General features: G+C 36.6%; 2 protein-coding genes and 1 pseudogene across 2 annotated transcripts; 2 read left to right on the forward strand and 1 right to left on the reverse strand.

Annotated features, from left to right (window-relative positions):
* Positions 1-15089: 15089 nt before the first annotated feature.
* On the reverse strand, positions 15090-18525 carry LOC116127068 (annotated as a pseudogene).
* Positions 18526-19066: 541 nt separating this feature from the next.
* LOC116127077 (pentatricopeptide repeat-containing protein ELI1, chloroplastic-like) lies at positions 19067-20574 on the forward strand. Its single transcript, XM_031412744.1, has 2 exons — positions 19067-19136; positions 19878-20574. The coding sequence occupies exons 1-2, from the start codon at positions 19067-19069 to the stop codon at positions 20483-20485; spliced, it is 678 nt and encodes a 225-aa protein (XP_031268604.1). The 3' UTR covers positions 20486-20574.
* A 5671-nt stretch (positions 20575-26245) lies between these two features.
* LOC116127280 lies at positions 26246-27284 on the forward strand. The gene is made up of 2 exons (XM_031412944.1): positions 26246-26502; positions 26611-27284. Exons 1-2 carry the CDS (start codon positions 26495-26497, stop codon positions 27170-27172), a joined length of 570 nt encoding a protein of 189 aa, XP_031268804.1. The 5' UTR covers positions 26246-26494; the 3' UTR covers positions 27173-27284.
* Positions 27285-27726: the final 442 nt, after the last annotated feature.

The following is a 27726-nucleotide window of genomic DNA, read 5'->3' on the forward strand; positions in this document are numbered from 1 at the left end:
TTTTTAGGATCTTGTTCGCTGTACTTATTAATGAAATGCATCTTTCTTAATCCCTCGAGCACTTACAATTTCTGTACCCCATGTTATATATGAGATCACATTCTAACCGTTTATAACATTAGAACAAGTCTATGCGAACATGATTACAACACGCCTGTGTGAGCAAAATTACATTGGAAATATTATTACAACAGAATAATACATTTGTTACTTACAAAGATTGCGAGAAATAAAATCTTTACAAGGAAAGACTGAATTCGGAATTACTGATAATATAGTCGAAGATGCTCAGCATTCCAAGCTTGGGGTACTTCGGAACCATTCAGCCTTTTGAGATGATAAGTCCCCGGTCTTATCACTTTGGCAATGCGGTATGGACCTTCCTAGTTCGATCCTAAGACTCCCCCACTTGGTTCTCTAGTACCGAAAAGAACTTCCTTCAAAATAAGGTTGCCAACTCGGAAGTCTCTTCTCCTGACCTTAGAGTCGAAGAACCTCTTCGCGCGTTGATGATAGGCTACTATTCTTAGCTGAGCCTTGCTGCGATGTTTTTTAACTAGGTCCACACTTGCGCGCATAAGTGCTTCATTGTCGGCTTCGTTGTACAGGTCTCTCCGAAGTGAACTGGTTCCTACCTCCACATAGATCATCGCTTTGCAGCCATATGCTAGCGAAAAAGGGGTTTCTGAGGTAGAAGTTCTCGGAGTTGTCATGTATGCCCATAGGACGTCGGGGAGGTCGTCGACCCAATTCCCCTTGGCTGCGCCAAGTTTTGCCTTCAGAGTGTGTTTGATGGTTTTGTTGACAACTTCAACTTGACCATTTGCTTGCGGCCTTGCAACTGAGGCAATTTTTTTATGAATACCCAGCTCATCGCAAAACTGCTTAAACTCCTCATTGTCGAATTGTTTACCATTGTCTGAAATAAAAGTATGAGGAATCCTATAGCGGCACACAATGTTCTTGAAGATGATGTCCTTGAGCTTTCTGGTCGTGATCGCGGCTAATGGTTCTGCTTCGACCCATTTGGTGAACTAATCCACCATGACCACGACATACTTTACTCCCCCTTTACCAACTGGCATGGGACCGATGAGATCGATTCCCCACATGGAGAATGGCCAAGGGCTGGTCATGGTTATCAGCTGTGGGAAGGAGCTCGCGGTATGTTTGCGAACCGCACCGCTGACACTTATCACACCTTTTGACAAAGTTGTAGGTGTCTTCTTGGATTAGGGGCTAGTAGTACGCTTGACGAACAACTTTGTTAGCGAAAGATCGTGCAGCGGTGTGATTATCGTAGATCCCTTCATGTATCTCCCTCATGATGTAATCTGCCTCTTCACTGGTTACACATCGGAGGAAAGGGGCGCTAAACCCTCACCTGTAAAGCTAGTCTCCGATGAGGGTGTAACGAGCAGATCTTGTTTGCAGAGTCCTTGCCTCGACCTTGTCATCAGACAATATCCCGTCCTTGAGATACTGAATGATAGGGGTCATCCAGGAATATGATTTTGTTACATTCACGACCTGTTCGATCGGGCTGATACTGGGGGTCTCGATGAATCGAACAGGAATGCTCTCCAGTGCACCTGAGTCTAATGACAAGGCTATCCTTGCCAAGGCATCTGCCATAGAGTTGCTCTCTCTAGGAATCTGAGTGATCGTGAAGTGCTTGAACGGCTCGAGTGCAGCCTTAGCTTTCTTCAGATAGTTGATCATATTTTCTTCTTTGGCTTGGTACTTTTCCAAAATCTGGTTAACGACCAGCATAAAGTTGCTGTGGATACTGATCGTGGTTGCACCCATTTCTCTGGCCAATCGTAATCCAGCGAGCAGAGCTTCATACTCAGCCTCATTATTGGTAGCCTTAAAACCGAACCGGAGAATGCCATGAATGCGAGCCCCTTCGAGACTCAAAAGGAGAAGACATGCCCCGACCCTCTTTCTGTTTGATGATCATCGACGTAGAGGCTCCAGGTCGATAGATTTTGAGTAGTTTCCTGAATGACTTCGCTGGGCTGTTGCTCCGACTCATTCGTCGGATGATATGAGAATTCTGATATGAAGTCGTCAACAGCCTGCCCTTTGATAGTTGATTTCGGTCTATACTTTAGATCGAACTGACTTAATTCCATGGACCTGCTTGAGCGGGTAGTTAGTCATTACATGGATCGTATGGGGGTGGAAGTAAGGTCGTAACTTTCTGGAAGTGATCAGCAGGGCATAAGCTAATCGTTCCATTTTTGGATACCGCATCTCGGCATCTAACATACGCTTGCTCGCGTAATACACTGGCCATTGGACCCTGTCCTCTTCCTAAATTAAGGCTGCATTGACCGCGAATTGAGAGACGGACAAATACAGGAGGAGGATCTCTTACGGGAGAGGCTTGGACAGAAGAGGTGACTTCTCGAGGTGTTCTTTAATACTCTGGAATGCTTGTTCACACTCGGGAGTCCACTCAAACTTTTTATTGGCCCTTAGAACATTGAAAAATGGGAAGCAACGATCTGTTGCCCTCGATATGAAGCGACTTAGTGCCGTTATTTGCCTATTGAGGCTCATGACTTGCTTTTTGTTGGTCGGGCTTTTCATATCGAGGAGAGCTTAGATTTTCTCGGGGTTGATCTCTATTCTTCGTTGGTTAACCATGTATCCTAGGAATTTTCCCCGAGGATACTCCGAATGAGCACTTGAGGGGGTTTAGCTTCATTCTGTAGAGCTGGAGGACGTCAAACATCTCAGCGAGATGCGCTATATGATCTGAAGCGACATGCGACTTGACTAGCATGTCATCTACATAGACTTCCATCGATTTTCTGATATGTTTGGAGAACATTCGGTTAGCCAACCGCTGGTAAGTTGAGCCAGCATTCTTGAGGCCGAAAGGCATAACTTTGTAGCAGTACAACCCCCGATTTGTAACAAAGGACGTATGCTCTTCGTCCGACGCATACATCAGAATTTGATTGTATCCCGAGTATGCGTCCATAAAACTCAACAACTCGTGCTCGGAGGTGGCATCCACGAGCTGGTCGATTATGGGCAGGAGAAAGCTATCTTTCGGCTATGCCTTGTTGAGGTCGGTGAAGTCGACGTAGGTCTACCATTTGCCGTTGGGCTTCTTTACTAGAACTAGGTTGGCAACCAGGTCAGATAGAGCACTTCTCGGATGGATCCATTTTGAAGGAGATTATCTACCTCAAGTTTCAAAGTGGCGTATCGTTTCAGATCCATCGCTCTCCTCTTTTGGCGAACCAGCTTGGCTTCACTGTCGATGTTCAATGCATGGCAAATAATATCTGAGCTGATCCCGACCATATCTGCATGTGACCATGCGAACACATCGATATTCTCTTTGAGGAAGCTGGTCAGTTCGGTGACGAGCTGGGGGTTGAGATTGCTCCCAATCCTTAACACTCTGCTCGGCTCACTCTGGTCGACCGATACTTCAAACATATCCTCAACTAGCCCACTGGAAGGGCATTCCTAAATGCGAGGATCCATATTATCCTCAGTTGGGCCAGGCTGTGGCTCGATCTGACCGGTGCCATTGCCTTTCGGGGAATGCCGCGTGAGATGTCTTTCCCTTTGCACGCCATCTGCACTGCTTTCACATAACAGTCGTGAGATACGCACCGAGATCCGCTGACTTCCCTTATCGCCGTCGGGGTGGGAAACTTCATCTTCAGATGGTATATTAAAGTGGCTGCCTTGAAGTTTCTCAGCAGAGGTCACCCCAGGATACTATTAAAAGCAGATGGGCAATCCACTACCAAGAACTCAGTAACCTTGGTCACTTCGTCAAAGTCACCTCGTGTGACTGGAAGCAAGATCGTTCCTTTGGAGATCAGGTGGTCCCCTATAAAACCATATAGGGGGATCGAGGCGGGCTTCAGGTCAGCCTCATCCAAGTTCATTCTTTCGAAAGCTGTCTAGAACAAGATATTCACAGCACTTTTGTTGTCCACCAACATTCTGTGGACGTTATGACGCCCTATCAAGGGCGTGATCATAAGAGCGTCATCGTGGGGATGATGCAATCGAACTGCATCCTTTTAGGAGAAGGTAATTTTCTCCTCCCTGCAAATCTTCTGTGGTTGCCGTGTCGTGCTCATCACACTGATGGGATCGTGATGGGTTGTGCGAGCATATCTTTCCTAGGCACCTCGCGAGTTTCCCGCAAGGTGTAGTCCCCCAAAGATCAAATTGACGCTGCATATACCTTTACAATCATGACACTTCTTTCCTGGTTCCCTTTGATGTTTTTCTTGTGCGGGAGTAGAGTCATCAATATATTCCTTGAAATACCCTTGCTTCATGAGGTCTTCGATTGCCTGTTTGAGAGCTCGACACTCATCGGTGTGATGCCCATTATCCCGATGAAAGCGACAGTATTTTTTACTATTTCTGGCTGATGGGGGATTTTTCATAGGCTCAGGCTCTCCGAGCAGGCTGGCTTCTTCCGACTTGTCAAGAATAACCGATACAGACGCATTCAAAGGCGTATACTAATTTCTGTCGCGATCGCGACGAGGAACTGGAGCATATGACTTTTTGGGCTCATAGCGTGGTTTCTTGCCTTTTCGTTGATCGTTAGTACGAACCACCCCGCAAAGTGTGGGAACCTCTCGCATGATGACGATCAGGATCGTTTTTCTGGTGGTGATAAGAATCGCCCCGCCCAGCACTTTTATAGAGGTGCGCATGCGACGTGGCATGGGACGGCTCGGGCTGCGACCTTTCACCAAGTCTTAACGCCACGAGTATTCTACTCGAGACATGGTCGGTGTTCCCCGGACCTTAGGCCTGTTTTTTATCACTTGCTTACCCTTCATTCGGCGCGTTGCAATGCTCGCAGCACTGGCTATCGCCCTTTGCCGTGCTTTCGCGTGACCTGCAGACGTTTTTGGCGGTTGCACTGCCTTATTTGATTCGGATGGCACGCCCCGGTCCAACCTTTGGTTGACCGTCTGGAGAGTATTGTCGAACCTCTCCAAGTAGCTTCTGATGGCAGGGTAAAATTGTGAACTTGAAGGAATATCCCCTATGACATTTTGCAGAACCGAAGGTACCTCGGGAGAGGTGTCCTCCTGTACTTGGGGGATCTCCTTAGCACCCTGATTGGTTCGCTCAGGTTCAAGTTAACGAGCCATTTGCTGTTGTAGGACCAGTAAGTTAGAGATTCTCCTAATTAAGGACGAATAGTAAATCAGGCCCTCCTTCTAGCGCCAAACTGTTGATGTGTGATCTTGACACCAACCAAACGCACGTGTGAAATGCTAAGCTGGCCCAAAAGACACACATGGATGAGAGAGTGAGAGTAAAAGCAATGGAGAACAGTGTTTAAAGTGGTTCGGATGCTCAAGAAAGCAAATCCTACGTCCACTGATTTTGTATTAATAATAGTGGTCAGGTTGCGTTCAGCGAGTTGACTTATAAATGATTATACGAGAGAGAGAGAAAATGCTATTTTTCTTTAGAAAGATTAGCTAATCCCCCAAATGAGAGAGGAGCTCTCAATTTATAGTGGGATAGGTTAAGGTTATGATTACTAAATCTGTGAGTTTGTGGGATTATCTGTGCAAATCCTTCTTAATTATGTCCCATTGCCCACCTTCTAGAGCGATTTATGCGATTTGGTGCAGGGATTAGACACGTGGAATCACTCTAGCTCCTGGCTGGTCTGACGCACACCCACTACCCTGACAGGAGCATGCCATTCATGTCATTGTGTGACATGGCTGCCTCTGATTGGCTGTGGACCTACCTAAGCTTTGACTTTTTATGCTGACTGGGTTTTGTGTCAGCCCTACTTTTTCAGGCATAACAATGCCATTGAAGACATCTTTTCTTTCTGCTTGGAAAGACTAATTGAAGGATTTGACGCCCTACAGTGTTCTGATTTCTTATGATATACTGTAACTTGTATTCTTCATTGTGGGCAAAATAATACGGTTGACTATGGCTTGGTTGTTGCGATTTTCTGCATTCTGGGATTCTTAGCTCAAAATTCATGGGAGCACGCTTTGTATGCATGTCTTTCCTGCCTTCTCAGTGCACTTGTATGCTGCTGACTGATTTCCATGGGCAGAAAATAGTTGTTTGATTGTACTTAGTGCTTTATTAGGATTAGTTATTATTACAGTCGAAGTGCACCGTTGAAGTTGCTTTCTTCTTCAGTTGCCTCAGTTTCCAGTCCAATGGAGTTAGCATTTTCTAGTGATCCTTAACCTCAATTGGTTCCAGAAACTCTTGGCTTAATAATTTCCTAATAAATCATACTTTGGGGGGAAAGGGAAAAGGGAGAAATTTCGATCTGCTAGATGCATCCCCTTCCAAAGTATGCTAATTGGCTTTAGCTCCAAGTCTTAGAATCCCTGTATATTTTGTTATGGACACTCATCTATAGTAAATGGACTCTCGTCCATATAATATGGACGGGAATCCATTGTTATTTTTGCATGGACAAGAGTATTTAAAATGAATGGTCGTCCAATAATCATAGACGTTCATCCATATTTGATAGACGACTGTTCATTCGTGGAATATTTGTTAATGTGTTACGTGGTTGCGTCTAACTCAAGTGACATGTCGTTCGGTGCAAAATTTCGGTGTAAACCTTCGGTGTCCGTAGCATTATTATTAGGTTATAGACGTCATATAAATTACTGATATACCTTAGACATACATTTTTTCAAGATAGAGGTCTGAGTTTCTACAATTATGAAGAACATTGTTAGGATCCCACATTGGGATCCCAAACTCACCAAGTGTGGTATTTAAACCTGCTATCAAATCAGTCTTTTGGGTTGGGTTCTTCCTAGAACTTAAGTTCTAACAAACAATGTTATACATGTTAGGGCTACAAAAAAAAAAAAAAAAGGGAAAACCGAATAGGGAAACCGGTCCGCAAAACCAGTTACCCAGTAAACCAGTTTCGGTTCTGGTTTCAAAAAATGATTGAATTGGATTTCTAGTTCGGTTTCTGGCTTAGGGTATTTTTACAACCGGTTTTCCTATTAATATAATAATATTATTCTAATGATCTAAATCCTAATATCCTAATTTTGAATCCCTAAACCGAGACCCAAACACTTCACACTCGACAACTCCTTTCCTCTCAAAGTCGTTGTTGCCCTCTCCACTCTCAAAGACTCCAGTTGCCGTCGTGACTCTCTGACAACAACCCTTCTCAAACTCGCCGCAACCCTCTTCACTCTCCCAAGACTACAGTCGCCAACCCCTCTTAAACTCGCTGCCTTCCTCTCCATTCTCCATAATCTCCACTCTCCAAGACTAATCGCCGTCTTCACTCTCCAACGACAGCCCCTCCCAAACTCGCCGCCTTCCTCCATTCTCCAAGTTTCGACAAAAGACCTTTGGTTGTGATGAGTTTAGTATTCGCAATCTTCATTTTTCAGTCTTCACCAACAATTGACACTTTATTGCGGCTGGATTAAGCTTCTGTGTTTGAGGTAAGTTTTCATTTTGGGTTAATTTGTCTTCAATCTTCATTCATGCATATGCCATTTTTTAATTGATGATAAAACTTTCTTGTGTCTTAATTTGTCTCTACATCTATGAACATGCCTTCAAACTCCTAAAATTTTACCATAAAATTGATGTATGAATACTTGAATAAAGAGTGGTCCTGGGAACCTCCCATTAACAGTGACAATGGGCTTGGTCGAGCATAGTTTGGTGGAGTTTTTCATCGCCACCTGTACAAGTTACCCGAAAAAGCACCAAATCTCCGTTAAAAACTTGTAAATATATTGCACAAGTTTCTGTGAATATATTTAAATTATTAGTTTTTGAAAGGTAATAGAGAGAGTAAATGTAAGTTTTGCATTCCTCTTGCAGGTGATTCCATGATTGCACTTAGCCAATTGAAGAATGATTAAGCCTTAAAGTGGAGGGGAGACTGGCCAGTTTACAACTTTCACTTGTTCTTATTTCTTAATCACTTTTGTATTTGGCCATTAAAGGAATACTTTATATTTTATGATAATGTAATTGGTGATGATTATTATTATTCTTGGATGAGAAGAATTTAGTAGCATTAATTGGTGATTAATTCGTCAAATTGTTGTGGATCATTTGGTTTTTTGGTCTCTTGAAATTTTGTCATCTAAAAGTACGAATTTTTTTATCATAAGATTAAAAAAAGGAAAGCTTTTTAATAAAACCGGTTTGCAAACCAGTTAACCAGATTGCAAACTGAAAATCCAGATCGATTTGCAACCGGTTTAAGCCATATTTTGGACTGGTTTTGGTTTACAATATGGCTTGAGCCAGAAAACTGATTCGGTTTGAAAAAGCATATATCCAATTTGGTTAACCGGGTTTTTGTAGCCCTAGTACATGTAACACATATCACCAAATATTAGGGTTATATTTTCGTACTATGCCACCCAAATTTACATTATAAATTTAGGTATAATGTTTTGTAGACATGCCGAAAAATGAATAAAAGTTTCGTATTATTCAATTAAGAGACACAACGGTAATTCGGCAAATCTCTTGAACTTATTAGGATAAGTTGAAAAGTCAAAAATATCACTGAGCCTTGGTTTATATTATTATTGAAACGGTACAAAAGCCTTCAGAAAGACAAAAGAAAAAGAAAATAAGCTTCTGGTGGGTGTCGAACCCAACAAATAATAAAATTCTCACTCTCAAATAAATACAAATTGTAATAGTGATGAACAAGGTCGTATCCACAGAGACTGGGTAGATTTATTTTAATGAAAATTAAAGCAAAGAAAAATGGGGGTTTTGAAATTTCGAAGTGAAATAAAAGAAAGCAATTATAATCAACTAAAAATTAAGGAGAAATCAATATAAAACAAATATCCAACCAAAGGTATAATTTCAGAATTGGTTCAGAGAATTGATCACAGATACAAGGATAAAATCTTCTATTCTTCACTAAATTGGTTATGGTTATTAACAAGCTCTAATAACCTATCTCTCCTTACTTTCTCGATAACCAAAACAAGCTCTCTGATTACTTCCCTTGTCAATAAACAACCCTAAACGAGCTCTTAGGATTTAATCTATCGACAACATTAATAATTAGAGAGACTACCAATTCTAGCCAACAAATACACAAGCTCGATTCATTTAGACTAGATGATAAATCTTCATAAAATAAATCAAAAATCCCTTTATAATCAACTATGTTATTTTACCACTAATATTAGAACACTTAAACAATTACGGATTTAAAGTTCTAAATGACAATTTATCAACCTGATAATTGAACAACGAGCCATTTGCATCAATCAATCAAGACAATAATTGTTAATCAACATAGAAGATATATAAATAGTAAAGAATTAAAATAACACTCAAAATTATTTAGATCTCACAATCCTTGAAGAACCAAAACTTCAATTATCCTTCAGTTGGAAGAAAAGTATTTAGCTACACATAATTTAAAAGAACGCCTAAAGAAAATAGAAGAGAGAGAGGTAGAGATAGATGTCCCTTTTCTTGTGAATAATCTCCCTATTTATAACCCATCTAATAATAGTTATCATATCAAGATAAGGAAACTAATTAAAAGCAAATCAAACCAAAATAGGGAGTCTTGGCAAATCCTAGAGATTAAGAAAGGGTAAATAAATCTTTCCAGCTGTCATACATATCTTTTTCTCCAACAAATTCGTAACCCTAGGTCAAAAATCTCAGATCCAGTAAGGCGCGCCCATGCTTTATCTGCTGACTGCTTTTGTGAACATTCTGGGAAAACAGGACGTGCCCACGCTTTAAGCAAAATCCGCTTCTGGAATGTATCTCTTTTTGAGCTCCGATTTTTTCTCTCCAAATCTTTAGATTTTGAATTCAATTTGATTTAACTCATTAATCTACTCCACAAAATACGAAACATAATCAAAATCCAAGATTTAAGCATTTATAACCATTAAAACATGAGGAAATATAACAAATATATAGATATTATGAATGCTTATCAGCTTCTAATCATTTAAAAATATTGATAATGAAAATATATTAAATATAAATTTAGTAATTTAATATAAATGTAAACTTGTGATTATATGAAATATGGAAAAAATTGGAGTGTGTTTAGTTCGATAACGGGTGTCAATAGAACTACTCCATAAGAAATTAGACTTTTTGGACCTCATGGGATTTGCATAAACTCAACATCAACATTGAATCCTTCTTCACATAGTGCAAACTTGTCTAATAGTTTAATTAAAAGGGAAATGACTTTAACCGTTATAATTGATTAATATCCTCCTATGTTAAATATACCTTTTCATATTAAAAAAAAAAAATTTTAAACGTCGTTTAATACCAAAAGTAGTTCTCTAAACTTAATTAGGTTTTTTTGTTTACTCGTTTCCCTTAATTTCAAACTTAATAAGTTTTTTCCACCTTTTTTCCCTATTCAAATTTAATTAGGTTTTTCTTTTTTTCACCTATTTTTCCCAATTTCAAACTTAATTTGGTTTTGGTTTACACACTTTTAGTTTAAAGTTCAAAATAAACTTGAATCAGAAGTATCCTGAATCATATAAAACTAAATATAATTCAAGTTAACAATTATTGGAAGAAAAGGTCTAAAACAAAGACAACCACTAAGTAAATGAATGGTGAACTAAAAGCCTTTAGTCAAAAAACAATTGAACAAGAAAATAGCGCCCAGATTTGGGTGAACCAAGTAAATTGCGCGTTCTTTCTCTTTACTATTTTTTGTTATTTATGAGTGGTTAGCTTTACGTTGATTCCAGACGCTCTCTAAATTGTTTCACATATACAGCCCGCCCAAATTATACAAAGCATCTACATGACTAGGTTTGAAATCTAGCATGCAATGGGTAAGGGTGAGAGGGCAATCGAGGTGTATACTAGGGTTTTATATGCATTTTAAATATATTTTTAGAAAGCGTAGTATTACTCTTACATTGATTACCAATTTACCTTAGAAGCACATTATGACTGTGTTTGATAGAGTATTTAGAATAATATTTTTGAAAAATTTAAGTTGGATTGTTATTACGAGAATATGATTTGGTTTGAAAATATGTTTGGCAAATTTTTGAAAAACATTTTCTGTAAATATTTAGATGATTTTTTAATCCCCTACATTTGTTAATTTAGCTAAACACCCATACAATAAAAGTTTTAAAATCAACAAAAACACTCCCATCCACCCATTAAATGTCGACAGCCAGCTGCCACCACCGTACAGTGGTCGAAAGTCTTCGGAATGGCTCATAGTCGATTGGATCTGGTCGGTAGTGCGTCTATCTAGCATTTTTCAACCAGATCCACCACGGATCTAGTCAGAAATGGTTAGATTTATGGCTAAAGATTTGGCCGTTGATGACTAGACCTGGCCTTTTTCGGTCAGATCCATGGTGGATTTGGCCGGAAAAGGCTAGATCGGCCACATCCAGCTGGTCGTGCGCCATTTCGACATATTTCAGCCACCTTCTGGTGGTGGTGACCGGCTGTCGAGAATATGTGGGTAGGTGGGGGTGTTTTTGTCAATTTATAAACTTTTATTGTTGGAGTGTTTAGTTAAATTAACAAACCTAAGGGGTTAAAAAAATCTAAATGTGTTGAGTTGAATAGAATATGATTGAATTTTGAGAATATTGAAACAAATACGTATTTTGAGAGGATTGGATATGATAGTATTTTGAATAGGGAAACAAACACAGCCATAAATTTTTCTAGGTTAGTGGCCTGAATTAATATAATTAAGCATGAAGAGCATTGTACATGTATGCCCAAAAGGTCAAATTAGGAAATACATATCACCAAATATTAGGGTTTATAATGGTAATATGACACCTAAATTTACATCTTATGCTTCAATTACTTTGGAAATTCAGTATCACCCTTGTTTTGTTTTTTTAAGAGAAGACGGGAAATGAAAACTTGCATGCTTTAGCCTCTTGAATTTATCATATTTCTTTACCTTACTTCCGCTTTGCCTCATCTGCTTTCTCTAGTACCATCTGTTACAATTGATATCAAGCCCACAGGTGACATTCGCTTCCATAAAATCTACTGTATAAATTTCCCTGCAGTAGAAAGATAAGCCAACTTAAATTTAAAATGTTAAGAGTGCATGATCTATCATATGGGTTCAATACCTGCAAGATATGTCGCGGCATTGATACCCAGATGGTCCAAACAGCTCAGTTGGGACTGGGACAAGAAAGAATTCACGATATAAAAAAATTCCTATAAAAATTGTAAAGAAGGCCATAATCACAAAAGCATATCTGCCTCCAAAAGCCATTTTTGATTCTATAATGCCATAACAGGTCACTTTTGAAACCTTAGATTGTCATGTAAATGTGGGCTATCCTGCTTCTTATTAGCCTTCAAAATGATCACTTATAAGAGCAGCGCCGTACATAGGCTGCACCGCATTATTTTGTATATCATATCAAGGGCAATTTCTTGGCCGACCGTATAGTATTGTCGTGTATACCAAAGCAAAGCACAAAACAAGATGACTTCTTATAATATTTTTTATTAAGAAACAAAATTGTCTCTTCTAAATGGTGCTTAGTGCTGAGTATAGGGCCACTGCATGCTAAATCTGAAACAGCATTGCTAGTCTTATAAAGAAGCCTACAAAGAAGGCATACAAAGTTAACCTTCACCCTTCATCTTCATCATTTCTCACTCTCTCTCTTTCTCTTTTTCCGTTTTTTCTTTGTTTTTTCCTTCACTTTGTAAGCTTCTTTGTAAGGATAGATTTATTGAATCTGAAAATGTTGTTTTCTGGACAGCAGTATACTTACGTGATAGGTTTTGGTTGAAGAATTGGAAGAATTACAATTTGATTTGATAAATGATGCCGATGGACCAACTTTTGTGCTCCCAAGAAGAAACATTTCGAATGCTTTGTCACATAAAGGTTCAGATAAGATATAATTGAAAAGGTCACAAGTAAATAATCGGGGCATCTTATCCTATTCTCTCTAAGAAGGATAGACTATATCATCTCTTAGAAACAATATGAATAAAATTGTCACATGTGGATGACATGACATTAACTCAATTATTTTCTTCCTATCTCCATCTCATTCTTTTAACTCTTTTCATATCTTGACAATCAATCTAACTGATCCTATGATATTGATTGATAATTATGAAACTGTTGATAAATTTTGGAATAATATATAAATCTTTTTTGTTAAGAAATATGGTTAAGAGAAATTTGTAAATTATGCACATATAATTACATTATATTTTATTAATAAAAAGAAGATTTTTTTTTTAAGGTTTAGGATTTATAGTATGATGAGAATAAAACCAAGTCAAATTAACTTTACTTTAAATGAGAGCTAAGTGGCCTACAAAATAAAATAAAATAAATTAACTGTGAATCACTGAACTTGGTGATCTGATCACTTGGTTTTACAATTATTAAACATTTTATATACAATTTAATATTAAATTTATATAAATTATATAATATTATTTTAGATCAATCCTATATGAATCTTTCTCTGTCAATAATTTTTAAAAATTTATTATGATTAAAATTGCCCCTCTGATGTGGTATCCTGGCCACGTCCCTATCCGTTCAGAATTATTTTAACTGCAGGAGTGCTTGTCCTTTATGTAACATCAACCTTTCTACTACTACTGTACATTTTCTTCATGAACGCCTTGTGGTGACTGGTTCTTGTCGGAGAAGGGGGAGCTCAGAAAATGGTGAAATGGATTCGAGAAAAGCTAAGAAACTCACAAAACAAAGGCTAAAGAGAGGAGAAGTAACATCAGAAACATCGCTCACATTTGAAGGTAGCTCTTTCTATTTACCCAAGCTTAAGAGGACCATACTTCACCAGGTTTTGCAATTGCAGCATAATATATGAAACTAATGAATTTAGAGATAGCTAGATGGAACAAAATTGCTGTTTAGGATCCGGATATATTCTTCCCCTCACTCAAGTACGCCAGTCGTTGAGTTTGTCTAGTTTATTGTCTTTATTCAAAAACAATAAACTAGACGCACGTATGCTTTAAGTTAAGTAGGTACTTAATTAGTAGAAAAAAACAGAGAGAGAAAAAAAAGAAAAAAAAGAAAAAAAAAAAAAACAGATCGGTTATGCCTTTTTCTAACCGCAGCGAAGGTAATGGTTAATTCATAGTAAAAGGAGGTATTTTTGTGTTCAGAGCAATAATATTACATTGCTGAGATTGCATACCATGCATATGTTAATTAAATTAACTATCATCGTTTAGTAAATGCATGGAGGACATGGCGTCGGCATACTTATGTACCAGATGATTTCCCGTTATAGAGGATATCATCAAGCTAACAAATTGTCTATGCATTTGCACAGTGATACGTTTAATTAGAAGAGAATTATAAACCCTACTTATAAACATATACGTTTAGGAGAAGAAGAGTTATTTATATAATATTCTTGCATGCAATTGCTGGTATTAATATCATCATGTATAATATAATAGAAGCCATCAGGCTGATCATGCTTTGTTGATTAGCCAAATACTCTTAATAAAACGTACAATCGGTCCTTCTATCACACGTGATACAATTAACTTACATATGATCAGCAAGAGGAATAACATGATACTCCTCTCAGATATGATCATGAATCATGATTATTGGAATTTTATTCAGTGCCAGATTTATTTAATTAACTAATAAGTGACACAGGTCCTCCAGAGGTGGTATGTAGAGGTTAATTTTCTGGTTGCAGTGACAATTAAAGCCGCAGGATTCACCACACATGTAAGACGACCCTTGAAGAGATAATAATATCCTTCCTCTCCATGTTTAGTTCCCCAACTATTCTTTATGATCCAGTGACGGTCAGACGTATACCCGACCAACAGTACCGCATGATTAGCTGGACGGCAGCTTATTGATGGACACGAAGATCCCCTTCTATATGTTTTCAAGAATTCTACGTCTATAGCCACTGCAACATTTATATATACGACATTTATTAATTAAACATACTCACTTGGTAAAATTTATGAGTATTATTTAATTAATTAACATAAGATCTACCTGAAACAGGGCCGAACTTGACCAAGTTGACAGATATTTAATCTTCATCTCTGGGAAGTAAGGCGTGCCTATCTACAGATGCAGCTGTTTTGTTGGTGTTGAATTTGCAGGTACCAACTCTCCCAGTGTACGGATAGTCCGACTCTTTCTCAATTCCCCCAGCACTTTTTATGTACGGAAAGGAGCTAAGCGGATGTCCGGCATTACACCCACGGTCACAGGTCGAAGACCGCCGAATACACTGCCAAGTGCAAAATGCCAAAACATGCATTTGCAATGTAAAATTAATTAAAAAGATATATAATTTCATAATTATATGACATTAATTAATTAATTATTATACTCTTAAAAACGAGTGATAAGTAATTATTATTATAAAATAAAAAAAATAAGAGAGTGAAAAGAAATATAATTTAATATTTCTCACCATATGATCACAGTCTACAAGCTGCTGGGCACTCAAGTCTTCAAGCCTCTTGTTAGCCAAAAAATGCGCTCACTCTAAAGCTCCTATTGCTGAGAATGCCCAGCAGGATCCACAGCCCCCCTGCTTATCAAAAAGTTTAAGTTACGATACGTTGTGTTGGGATTAATAATAAAATAACGTACTCCTCATATATATAGATATAAAGGCACCTGCTTTTTGACTGAGGTAGCAGCACCGTGCTGGCGCCAATCATAGGCGGCAGGAAGAGCGTTAGTGGAGACATTTGGAGCTACCGGAATGCCTTTGAGTAACAGTTCCCGTTCCGCCTCGAAGAGACCGAGATATTGTTGGGCGAACTCTGAGGTGGTTAAATCAGAAAACTGGTTGACACCATGTTCAGCAGTCGGGTCCAGCATTTGGTGGCGCCTGGCTAAACGCAGGTTAGACATAAACACACCGAATCTATAGTCCTCCTCTTCCTCTGTAGCATATGTTTTATTATATTCCCGTTTAATCAGCTCAGCATTCAAAAGATCATCACCATCCGTCACTGCAACTTCCATGATCAAAGGATCGTCCAATGCAGAGGTAATGGTAGTGGCAATGGTAATGAGAGAGAGGAGGAAAGTGGAAGGGCTCAATTTGGAAGGGATATGAAAGAAGGTTTTTGATGGTGTGATGTTGTGAAGAACGCAGAGCCGAAACCTAGAATTTATAGTAGTGCCTGGAAGAAGACGACATGGATGTTACTGTTCTTGATTCTGCGGTGATAAAGCTTGTAGGGGCCCAAGTACACAAGATTTAGATATAGCTTTCGACCCTATCATTAGAGATTAGCTTTAATTTCTACTTAATATCACCCTAATTAATTACTTGGATTAATTATATCTATACTGCTTCGCATCAGAGTCTTTACTATAATGGTTTCAACAATAAGTAACGCTACAACGAAACAGTAAATCTGTATATTATGTAAACACTCGTACTAAACTTGATAATGTAAAATACACTCATATATTTTCAGGTGTAAAAACTTATTGTATTTATTAATTATTAAAAAATATACAATTATTTAATTAAAAAAGTAATTTGAATAATAAGTCCTATTTTCTTTGATATGGCCCGCTACATTGTTTTTATTATATTATTACTCTTGTCTTTTTTGCATTTCTTCTTTTTTCATGACAGGTGGATGTCAATAATTTACATACATACAAACATGATCATTTAATTACAAGTATAGATGTAGCACGCGCAATTAAGACATCTATATATATTCTAGAGATTGTTTCCTTTATGTCGTGGGCTGAATGATATTTTGTCACTCAAAGTTTGATTAATGTATAACATTATTGTATTTGTTAAGAAATATATAATTTTTTATTTTTTATTTTTTTTTAAAAAAAAAGGTAATGTGATTGGGTCCTATTTTCTTTAATATGGCCCGCTTATTCGTTTTTATTATATTATTTCTGTTGTCCTTTATATATTCTAGAGTTGTTTAAATTACGTCATCCGCTGAATTATATACAAAAATCGTAAACTTTATCGTCTCAAACTCATTCAACATCAAAGTTATATACCAATAATAAAAAACGAAATAAAATGACAAAAATACATTCACAAACGAAGGAGAAATTCACGACCAAAGAGGTGGTCACCGATGGAGGACATCACATCGCGGCTTGAAATAAAATCACAGACCAATGAGAATTTCACAGTCAAAAACATTGCCACAAGTGGAGGTTGCTGCATAGGTTTTGCGGCTTGACCGGATTTGGCATTGCCAGCCACGGCCAAGCCGCGATCTGTGTCGCCGGTCACGGCTTGATCGGATTCGGCCTCTTCAATCACGGCCAACCAGCGATCGACTATTGCGTGGTCCTTCACTAGCCTCAGGGTGGTCGTGTTCTTGGGGGCTGGAGTTTTTTGAAAATTCTTTTTGTACTTTGTTTCCTTTTTTATGTTGTGTTAGGTGAGAGACAATAGGGTTAGTTCAACAATATATAAATAAATAAATTTATTGTCCATGTTGATGATAATGCTCTTTGACTGTTAAAATTAACGTTTGAAGTTTAACAATGGTGGGAAAATGTTTTTTTTTTTTTCAAAGTTTAAGGGCGGAAAATGTAGATTCGTCAGACTTCGGGTCGGAAAATGTCATTCACCCTTCCGTCGTGTGACATTGGAGTTAATAACATTTCCATCCCTCAGGTTTGAATAAAATATTTGATCCATTAAAATTTGGAAAAGTTATTATAGTCCCTCTTAGACTTCTGTAGTTAGAAAATTTCAAACGCTATAAGGGTATGTTTGTCATTTTACATGTTCTAAGAATAATAAAATGAAATTTAAAAAATACTTTTTAATTTAAAAAAATTAAAAAATAGAATTAAACAAAAAAAAGAAAAAAAATAAAGGACATTAAATTATAAAATAAAATTTTATATGAGAATTCTTTTAGTGTTGTTATTGAAGGTAGGGATTCATAGTTTTGTATTTTACATATTTAAGACAAATGGGGTTGTAATAGGCCAATAGCCATTTCATATCAAAGCATTAGTTTAATAGTCTACACTGACAGTCTGACAAGGACTAGAATGGGATTTTCAGATTTAACTGGACTACAAATATTTTCTTTAAACCTCAAGGATGAAAATGTTATTAACTCTGTGACATTGACCAGTATTATATGCGCTCTTTAATAGGGGAGTTCTGAGTTCTCAATATTTTTATAGGGTTTCTTTCAAAAATCTAAAAATAAATAAATGCTTTCTAATAATTGTAAATACTTTTTAATATTAAATTATTAATTGATTTTACATAAATAAAATGAAGTATACTGGCATATTCCAACAATTATTGCAGACATGGACAAGTTATGTGGTCTTCATAGTCAAAATCGATATCACGAGTTAATATGGAGGATATCCCTGCATATCAGCCATTGCATTACGACGCAGTGTTTGTTTTATCTTTAAGAGCAGTACTACTTTTACAAAGACAAAAATAAAGAAGATATATAAAGATAATTCTTACCTTTCATCTTCGTGATTTTTCTCTCCCTCTCTCTCTTTTTCAGTTTTTTCTTTGTTTTTTCCTTCTTACTGATGTCATTTTATAGTCTTCTTTGTATTGTTTTTGTAAGGATATCATTTTTGTATCTTTAATTAGATCCATAGCTATCCGATCCAAAAGCTACTCTAAACCAGCATCTGAAATTAACTCCCCTAGTGTATGGCTGCATGTAGTTGAATTAATTGCCACCGTTCGATTGCGCATACAAGTTTTCCGCATCCTGGCATTACATATTAATGCAACAATTGATGTAAATGTTGATCTTCTAGATTGTTCATTACCATTGTCGGTCCGAGGGTCACAGCGTAAGCATACTCCTCTGACGCCTTTCGCGTAACTCATCCAGTTTTTAATATGTACTCAAAGACATTAGATATGAATCCACCTTTACAACCACACTCACATACGTTAAATTTAAGGATCATACATTATAGTGCAAATCATGCATTGAATTTAAGAGAACATGATAGTGTGATCTTCTGCTTGAGCCTCCCATTTCTTGGCCACCCATGGAGTTCAAAGACTACTCTTTTCTCAGACTTGATGCAGCTCTTCTCAAATTAGATGTCTACCCTCAGGGTCAGGGGTAGCCTACAGTTGCATATGATTTATCAATGGAGTTTTATCCACCTAAAGTCCTCAAGGAGAAGGCTACTAAATAGTAAATATCTGATGTACTACTTTTTCAGTTTTTCTCTGATGCGGTGAGCTCACTAATTCCAACCAACTTCATCAAATATGGGCATCTACTTCACCTTATAATTACCGACTGAACGTGCATGGACCATTCCAACAGAGCACATATGTAAGCTTAATTCTCCTGATGGCACGTTCTACTATTAGTCCAAGAAATAAAAATGGCATCTACCATATATTGTATTGAATTTTTATCTCTATCAAGTGCGTTATCTACAATTTATAGTTACATGAGGTCGGTAGGGCTAAAAACACAAACGGATATTACTATGTGCAAATAACAGTGATAAGTATCGGAAGCAGAAGGTTTCTACCAGCCAGCTCCTACATAAATAGATAACATTACCATTTTAATAAAGGCACACAATTGTCACTAGCATACACGACCATCAAATTGCCAATCATGACAAAATGACATATGTTTTAAACACCAAGAGCATGAATAGTTCCTGCCTCAGCTGAGTGTGTTCACAATATCAGATAAATATATAGAAGGATGATCTCTATATTATGATACATATATATATATTATAACTTGTATTTACAAGCACTCCACTTGATAAGCACGTCCTCGAAAATATTAATCTGGGAATTCAACAATCTAGTGCGAGGTTGTGTGGATAGCTGCGGCTACAGTTGAGACCATATGTAAAATCCATGGAAACCTTCAATTGGGCGAGCAGATTGCCAAAACACTGCTGGATTGCGGAAATGCAGATTCAGGAACTTATATTCTTCTATCAAATGCATATGCTTCAACAGGGAAGTGGAAAGAAGCTGCACAAATGAGGGTAAAGATGAAGGAGGCGGGAATCCAAAAGGAACCCGGCTGCAGTTCCATAGAAGTGAATAATGAGATTCATGAATTCATTTTAGGAGCCATAAGGCACCCTCAAAGGGAAAAAATCTACAAAAAGTTAGAGGAGTTGAACCAAATGTTAAAATTAAAAGGGTATTCTCCATCAACAGAAGTGGTATTGCATGATATTGAAGACAGGGAAAAAGAATGGGCTTTGGCAATACACAGTGAGAGGCTTGCAATATGCTATGGTTTAATCTCAACAAAACCATACACTCCATTAAGGGTTGTGAAGAACTTGAGAGTATGCAATGATTGCCACACAATGATAAAGCTCATTGCTAAGATCACTGAGAGAAAAATTGTTGTGAGGGATCGGAATAGGTTCCACCACTTTGAAAATGGGGCTTGTTCTTGTGGAGATTATTGGTGAAATACAACTATCAATTTTATTTCTAAACAATGTGAATTTTCTTTTGGTCAGTGTTGAGAAGAATCAATGTGTAGGGATACATTGAAATTTGGAAGACGAGGGAATGATTTATATTAGTATAATATTATGAGAATTAAAATTTATCATGAATAACAAAGACCAATAAAGTATAATATTGTCTAACATTTTCCCAAAAATATATAGCTTAATTAAAGTGTCTAATAAAAATATCAACAAAATTTAGTCTTATAAGCTTAAGAATGAGCACAAATGAAACAAATTGTATCAAGTTTTTTTACAAATTTTGTAATTATTTCTAAAAGAGAAATATATATATAATACTAAAAACGTCCACGAATTTTCAGAGAGGTGAGAGTGGACAAGTGTAAGAATGGCAGGAAGATTGGCCCCACGTAACACTTGATCAGAAGTGAAGAAGCTGAGCCCAGAAAAGTTTGTTAAACATTTTGAGAACGAATTCACAATCAACCAACCAACGCAGAGATCAGAGCATTATAAACCCAGTAAGCAAGTTATTTTAATGGATACCCAAACCCCTCTTATTTCTCTGTTTTTTCTTTTTCTTTTGTAATTTTGATAAGTATTAGTTTATAAACATTGAGTAAACAGTGAACCAATGCTATAGTTTGTTATAATATTTGGTAGATTGTTTAATTTTGATGTACAAGTTGTTCATTGTGTGTAATCTGGTTAGTGAGAAATGGGTTTTTGATGAAAATTGGAAATCCTCACAAACTTATAATATTTGTGAATTTAAGCGCACATTTTTGTGAGTTTAGAGAAGTAGTTGCCAGAAAAGTTTTTGGGTATAGATATTAGAAGTGAAGTAAAGACATAATTTCTGAATAGCCTAGTGATAGAGTGGCCCTTGATGGGGTGGAACGGAGAAAAAGGAATGAGGAAATCAGTTTAAAAATAAAATTGTGTTTTTGAAGGATTGAGAGGAATAGAAAGTTATTTCACGTTAAAGGATAGGAAGATATCCATTTATGGTGGGATAGACTGTGACTTTTAGCAATGACAGGAGTTTTGAGATTCTTCTTTTTTCTTCATTCATTGAAATTGGGAGGGCGTTTTGAGCTTTTCATTGTTGGGAGCTTATGGCTGTTTTTTTTTTTTCTTTAATCGACTGCTTGTTCATTTTTGTGTAGTTCTTATTATTATTATTATTATTATTATTATTACTTTTGTGATTTTTTATTGGGATGGGATATGAGTATATGACTAACTTCGTATTTTTGTGGAACAATGAATTTTACTGCTTTTGTGAATGTGGATTATGGAGTAATTTCAGATTTTGCTGAATTGGAGACTGATGCTGAGATAGATGGCAAGATGATAGGGAGCACAGTTAGAAGAGACATTTGTATGACTGAAGGTGGAGAAATGATAAGAGTTTTATGATGGAAGACAGTTGATTGTGAATGAAAGAAATGTGAGTTTGGAGCTGTATGTAGGAATGGAGTTTGAATCTGAAGAGGCTGCTATGGTGTACTATGATACATATGCTAAGCATGTGGGATTTATTATCTGGGTTGGTAATTGTCATCGTTCTAGTCGTGCTGGGTCAATTATCAGTCGGAGGTTTCTTTGTAATAAAGAAGGGTTTCGTGTAAATAACAAGAAGACTAAAAGACTCGAGGTAAGGAAGCCAAGGGAGGTTACCAGGCAATGCTTATGGTGAGAAAGATGAAGTCAGGGAAATGGGTTGTTATGAAACTTGAAACAGAGTATAGTCATCCTTTGGGAATTCCTTCTGGCAAGGGTCGTCAGTGTACAGTTCAGGCCCAACCACTGGTTAGTTACTCATGTTGTCTTTGGAAGGCCAAACATGTTAGTACATATAATTTATGTCAATTGGTAGCATCATTCTTTAAATTTTGTTCTAATTTACTAGCTCTTTGACCGTCTGTATTTGATGTTAGCAAATGCTAATAAGCATTATTGTATGGAAGATATATGAGTTAATGATTTTATAGGAAACAAAAAAGTTTTGAGGAACAATGTTTTTTATATCAATATCTTCTGTTAGTTGCTAGCAAGGGCGGATGCTACTCTAGTTGAGCCCTCAAATTTAAAAAAAATATATATATATTAATATATACAATTTCTACATTTTGGTCAACCCTAACAGAAATATTAATGGGCAAAAATATTAATGTGTAATTAGTTTTTATTTTGGCTCACCCTAACAGAAATTTCTGGATCCGCCACTGGTTGCTAGGTTTAATTTCTCTCTTTGTTTAAGAGAAAACTAAAATATATTTGTGCATTATCCAGCGTCTTTGTTTCACCGCAATTTATAAATATTTACTCCATGATGAGTTAGTACCATTCAGTTGGTACCTCTGAAAGGCTTGAGGGAAGTTTGTCGGTGATTAACTCATATCGATTGAGGTGCAGTAAATGAATGAATAAGTAATTAACAGTTTAAACATTATTATTGGACTTGGCTGAACTTTCTGTGAGGTTCAAATTCTGCATTGTATACTTCGTCCTACAGCATCATCGCTTTTGCACTGTCTGTATTCTGCTTTCTTCAATCTCTCTGTTTCTAGTCTTTAATGTCCTTTCTTGGTATTTAAGCCTCCAAAAGAATAAAGTACTGCATAAATGTCTTAAGCCTGCTGCCGGTGCCATAAATGATCAGATAACGTGTTACGCCCCCTTTTTTCTGTGTGCATATTACCTATGACAATCTCTACTTTCTGTAACTGCTTGAACAGATGGTAATGCTGCATTAGATTAAGTCTGATGGATTGCAAATTATCTTTTAGGAAGTGAATAAAATCTGACGGATCTGCAAGTTTTGTTGAGATCTTGTAGTTTTTGTCTGCCTAACTTGATGTTCCTAAAATATTCTAATCAGACACTTGATTTTGACTTTGTTGATTATTGCAAGAACATGATCATGGTGTCATGCTTGGTTAGTGCTTATTTTCTTCGAGAACTTTTGACATCAGCTGGTTTTGTTTGATAAAACTGTAGTAAATATTGTAAAAGACCTCTGGCTGTTATTGTTTCTGAAGCAGAGAAATGATGAATATTTTCTCTTTTTTTACATGGAAATGTTTACCCTGGAAGTATATGTTTTTACCAATCTTATCATAGGGATTACTTTGAGTTGCTTTTCTTTTCCGCTGGTTTGGTGGAAAATATGTCTTGAACTGTAGGGAATGTCTACTATTTTCCCTTACTAGCAAGAGGAGACACATTTGACTGAAGAGCCTTTGGCACTGGAATTGCAGCTGTTTTTTTCAAGCTCATGTCATTAGGATATCTTGTTTTGATTGTCAAGTGTGATGTGTTTTTCGCAACCAATGATTTAAAATAACAGTAACTATTGATGCAGTTGGAGCATTCAAGAAATTTCTTGGGATACCTTTGCTTTTTCTGAATAGTTAAATGAAGCAGTCATTCATATTGTATTTTTTTAAGTCATCTTTCAAAGCTGTATACATACGGTATCAAGAAAACCCCATGTTTATAATATGAATTTTCTGTGTAGGACGAAAAAGATAAGAAAATTCGGGAGTTATCTGCAGAGCTTCATCGTGCAAATCAACAGTTGGCAGAGTGCAGTGAGCAACTGGAAATGGTTTTGCATGATATAGAGCAGCATACCAATCACCTTAACAAAGTATTCAGAACATAATTGAGAATGTTGGTGAAATTGAAGCTGAGGATCATGACCAATGAAGAAACTAGTTTGTTCATGGTTTTAGGTTACAAAATTACCTTGTATTCCTTCCATTCTTTCCTCCTACTAATAGGTAGTCAAATGCTTTTTCAGTCCCATTCAAATGCAAATTTTCTAGGTACAATTTTATCTTTATTAGTGATCGGGGTGTCCGAACCAGCTTGTACACACCTCAACTAATTATCGGAGTCCTTACAATATACTCCTCTTTTAAGATCGACGTCTACGATGACCCATTTTTTTGGTTGGGTGACTTTAGGAATCTTGACTCTAAATCACTGCTGGGTGGTCTGGTGGTAAAAAAATAAAAGGAGGATCTAACATGATCTCTCAAGTTCGAGTCATCTTGATGTTAAAAGAGTAAGAGGAGGATTTAACATAGTCTTCCAAGTTCAAGTCTCTATGGTTGCTTATACGTTTAACCACTAAAACTTTTACCTGGTTGGGAGCATCTAACATGGTTTTCCGAATTTAAGTCATCATAGTTGCTAATAATACCCTTAGTCATTAGAGCTTTTACTCGGCAGATAGTTTCAGAGTCTTTAGGGATTAATTGGATGTATGAAAGCTGACTTGGACACTTCTGATAAAAAATAAAATAAAATAAAAAACTTGACTCTCGTGTAGGGGCCTTCCTAGGTGGCCAAGTTGCTGCTTAACAGTATGGGATTCTAACTTGACTCGTTTTATTTCACTTCTCTTTCAGGTTCAGCATTCAGAAATACTTATTTTGTTGGTTCTGTGACTTTAGAATCAGCACCCAGGATGGTTATTTTGTTAATTGGGTGACCTGAGAATCAATGTCCAGACAAGTCATATTTTTTATGTGGATCTCGTATCATTTCTGTTTCAGAATCAATGTCGTCCATACCAGATGATAAACTAAAGTAATAAGGTAATGATGAAGTTTAACGGCTCCCTTTGAAAATGAGTAAATTATAAATGGATCCACATGTTTCATTAGAGCCAGAAAGTGTTAAATCAGTTTTCTCATTATAATCGTTTATGCCTTATTCCAACCACCATCTTCTTTGTGAGTTGTAACTATCACTAAATTTGTTCAACTTTTTAAACCTTTTTCCCATCAAAATCACTTTAAGTTGAATCTGGTTATAAAATAAAAACTAAGACATATGTTATTGGGTTACTTGTCAAGGGTATTCTAGAAATCAAGGGGTAAATTATATCCTTCAGCTTTTCGTATATTACACTTTGGTCCACTAACATTTATAAGTGAACATTTTGAGCCATTAGTTTGCAGTGCACACATCACATCAATAATAGACTTTATACTAGAAAGTTTATGGTATTAGAAACGGAGACAGAATTGCACATCAGATTAGGCTAGCTTAAATATGTAGTTTAAAATTATCAACAAAAGTATATAAAAAAAATTATATTAATCGATAACAAGTATAATTAAACTTCCATAAATTAATATTCTTAAGAGCATGAAAAATTATTAATTAATCAATATATTATTTAATCGTATAAATTAATAAATTATTAATTTATTGAGACATTATTTATTTTCTTTTTCTATTGTTTTGAATTTGAGGTATATATATATATTATGTATAGTTAATATAGTATAGGGAATAGTAGTTAAAAATAACATCATTAACCTAATTTATAAGTAAGATTTAATGTGCTATAAGGAATAGCTCATAGTTAATAATGTGACATAGAAATTAGTCTATAGAAAATTATTTAAATTATAAAGTTTAACTTTTAACATTATATCTAAAAATTATTTAAATTATAAAGTTTAAGGAATAAAAAACTTAAAAGCAGAGTCACAAAACAACAAAACACAAGGAAATATATTGACTGATTGTCGGGTAAAGAAATCAAAGACATGTTTTTTTTCTATAGTGGAGTCCTTTTTATAGCTTTAGTCCTCATCAATGCGTTTTTAAGTAATATGGGTTGAAGTGTCACTTTTAGATATCAATGGACTACCATAATATTTTACATTCAGGAACAACCAAAAAAGAAAAAATCCCCAAAACCAAAACTGTATTTTTGGTTGATGGTCCTTTCAGACAAAGATGAATCAAAAGCTGAATCTTACCTAAGACATCGGTCTTCTTTGAAACAAATCCCATCTGTTATTCGTGTCTTGGCCAAATCCAAATCCCCTTGCTTTCACGTTGTTTCTTTAATCCACTTCTTATCCTTAAAGCAAATTAATCAATAAAAAGCAACGAATCCCCTCTCTTTCTTTTGCAAGCCAATTCATCAAACCCTCTCCATTTCTCCTTCAACTCAATTCCCATCTACAGCTCATGGACGAGTACTCATCCCTTCATTTTCTTTTTTCAGTTTCCTATCAAATATTTAATAATCTTTTTTATTCTATTTTTCTTACTTTGGTTTCATTGTTTTGATTTCTTTTATTTAGATCCCCAAAAGATTTCCCGGGAAGCGCAAACAGAAGAACCAGTTTCAATTCTTCATCAACCACAAGCGTCCACGTCACGGCTTTGGATGGGATTGTCAACGTCAACTCTCTCTTTACGATCGCTGTGTTTGTGGGGCTTTCACTGACAACGCCGGGCCAACAGAGCCTGGAGACCACGTCAGCATGCGATGCGAGCATAGAGGTTGCCAGAAATCTTCTAGTGTTTGAGGTTGTGTCCTTCAGCTTCTTTCTCTTCTCGTCTTTAGTGGCTCAAGGTTTGAAACTGGCTCTTAACTTGATCAATAGTAAGAATGTGGATGAAGCCTTTAGAGCCCACATTAATCTAAAGGTTTTGAGGTTTGGGATGATGGCTTCAGCAACTGGGTCGGTGATGGGTTGCTTGTTTCTGATGCTTTCAATTGTTAATGTTATTCAGATCCGGTTGGGGACATTGGGTTGTGGGAGTAAATCTACCATTCATGCTGTTTCTGCTTTGTTTGTTTTGGTTTCTTCTGCTCTTATTGTTTATATTTCCACTGTTGTTTATGCTTTTTTGCACTAGAAAGGTTTTTTATTTATGTTGTGTAAGTTTATCTCTGTGGGATTTTGTAATTGTAATATAAAGATTGATAGCTAGTCTAGCTGCCTCAATACAATTGAAATTTTGATGGTCTTTTCTTTTTCATTTTTAATAATATTTTGCTGATTGTACTCAAAGGCTATATCCCTTGTTTTCATTTTTGTCTTAAAATTATGAACTCTCTTAGCTCAGTTTGGATGCTTGGTTATCTCTAATCTGAACTTCCATCTCTAAATTTGGTTGGCGTTTGCCTTCATAAACTGGAGATATTTGCTTAAACTATATGGTTGTGGTGACTTGCAGTATTGGCCTTCTGGTTGTGTTATATCCCTTGTTTTCATACTTGCTTATTCTTTTTTGTTTTGAATTTATGAACTCTCTTAGCTCAGCATGGGTGCTTGGTTATCTCTTATCTGAACTTCCATCTCTAAATTCGGTTGGTGTTTGCCTTAATCAAGTGGAGAGATTTGCTTAAACTATATAGATTGTGGTTACTTGCAGTATTGGTCTTCTGGTGTAAGGGAAAAGCATAAGCC

The sequence above is a fragment of the Pistacia vera genome, unplaced genomic scaffold, assembly GCF_008641045.1.
Source record: "Pistacia vera cultivar Batoury unplaced genomic scaffold, PisVer_v2 Contig1045, whole genome shotgun sequence".
In the NCBI taxonomy this organism is placed as follows: Eukaryota; Viridiplantae; Streptophyta; class Magnoliopsida; order Sapindales; family Anacardiaceae; genus Pistacia; species Pistacia vera.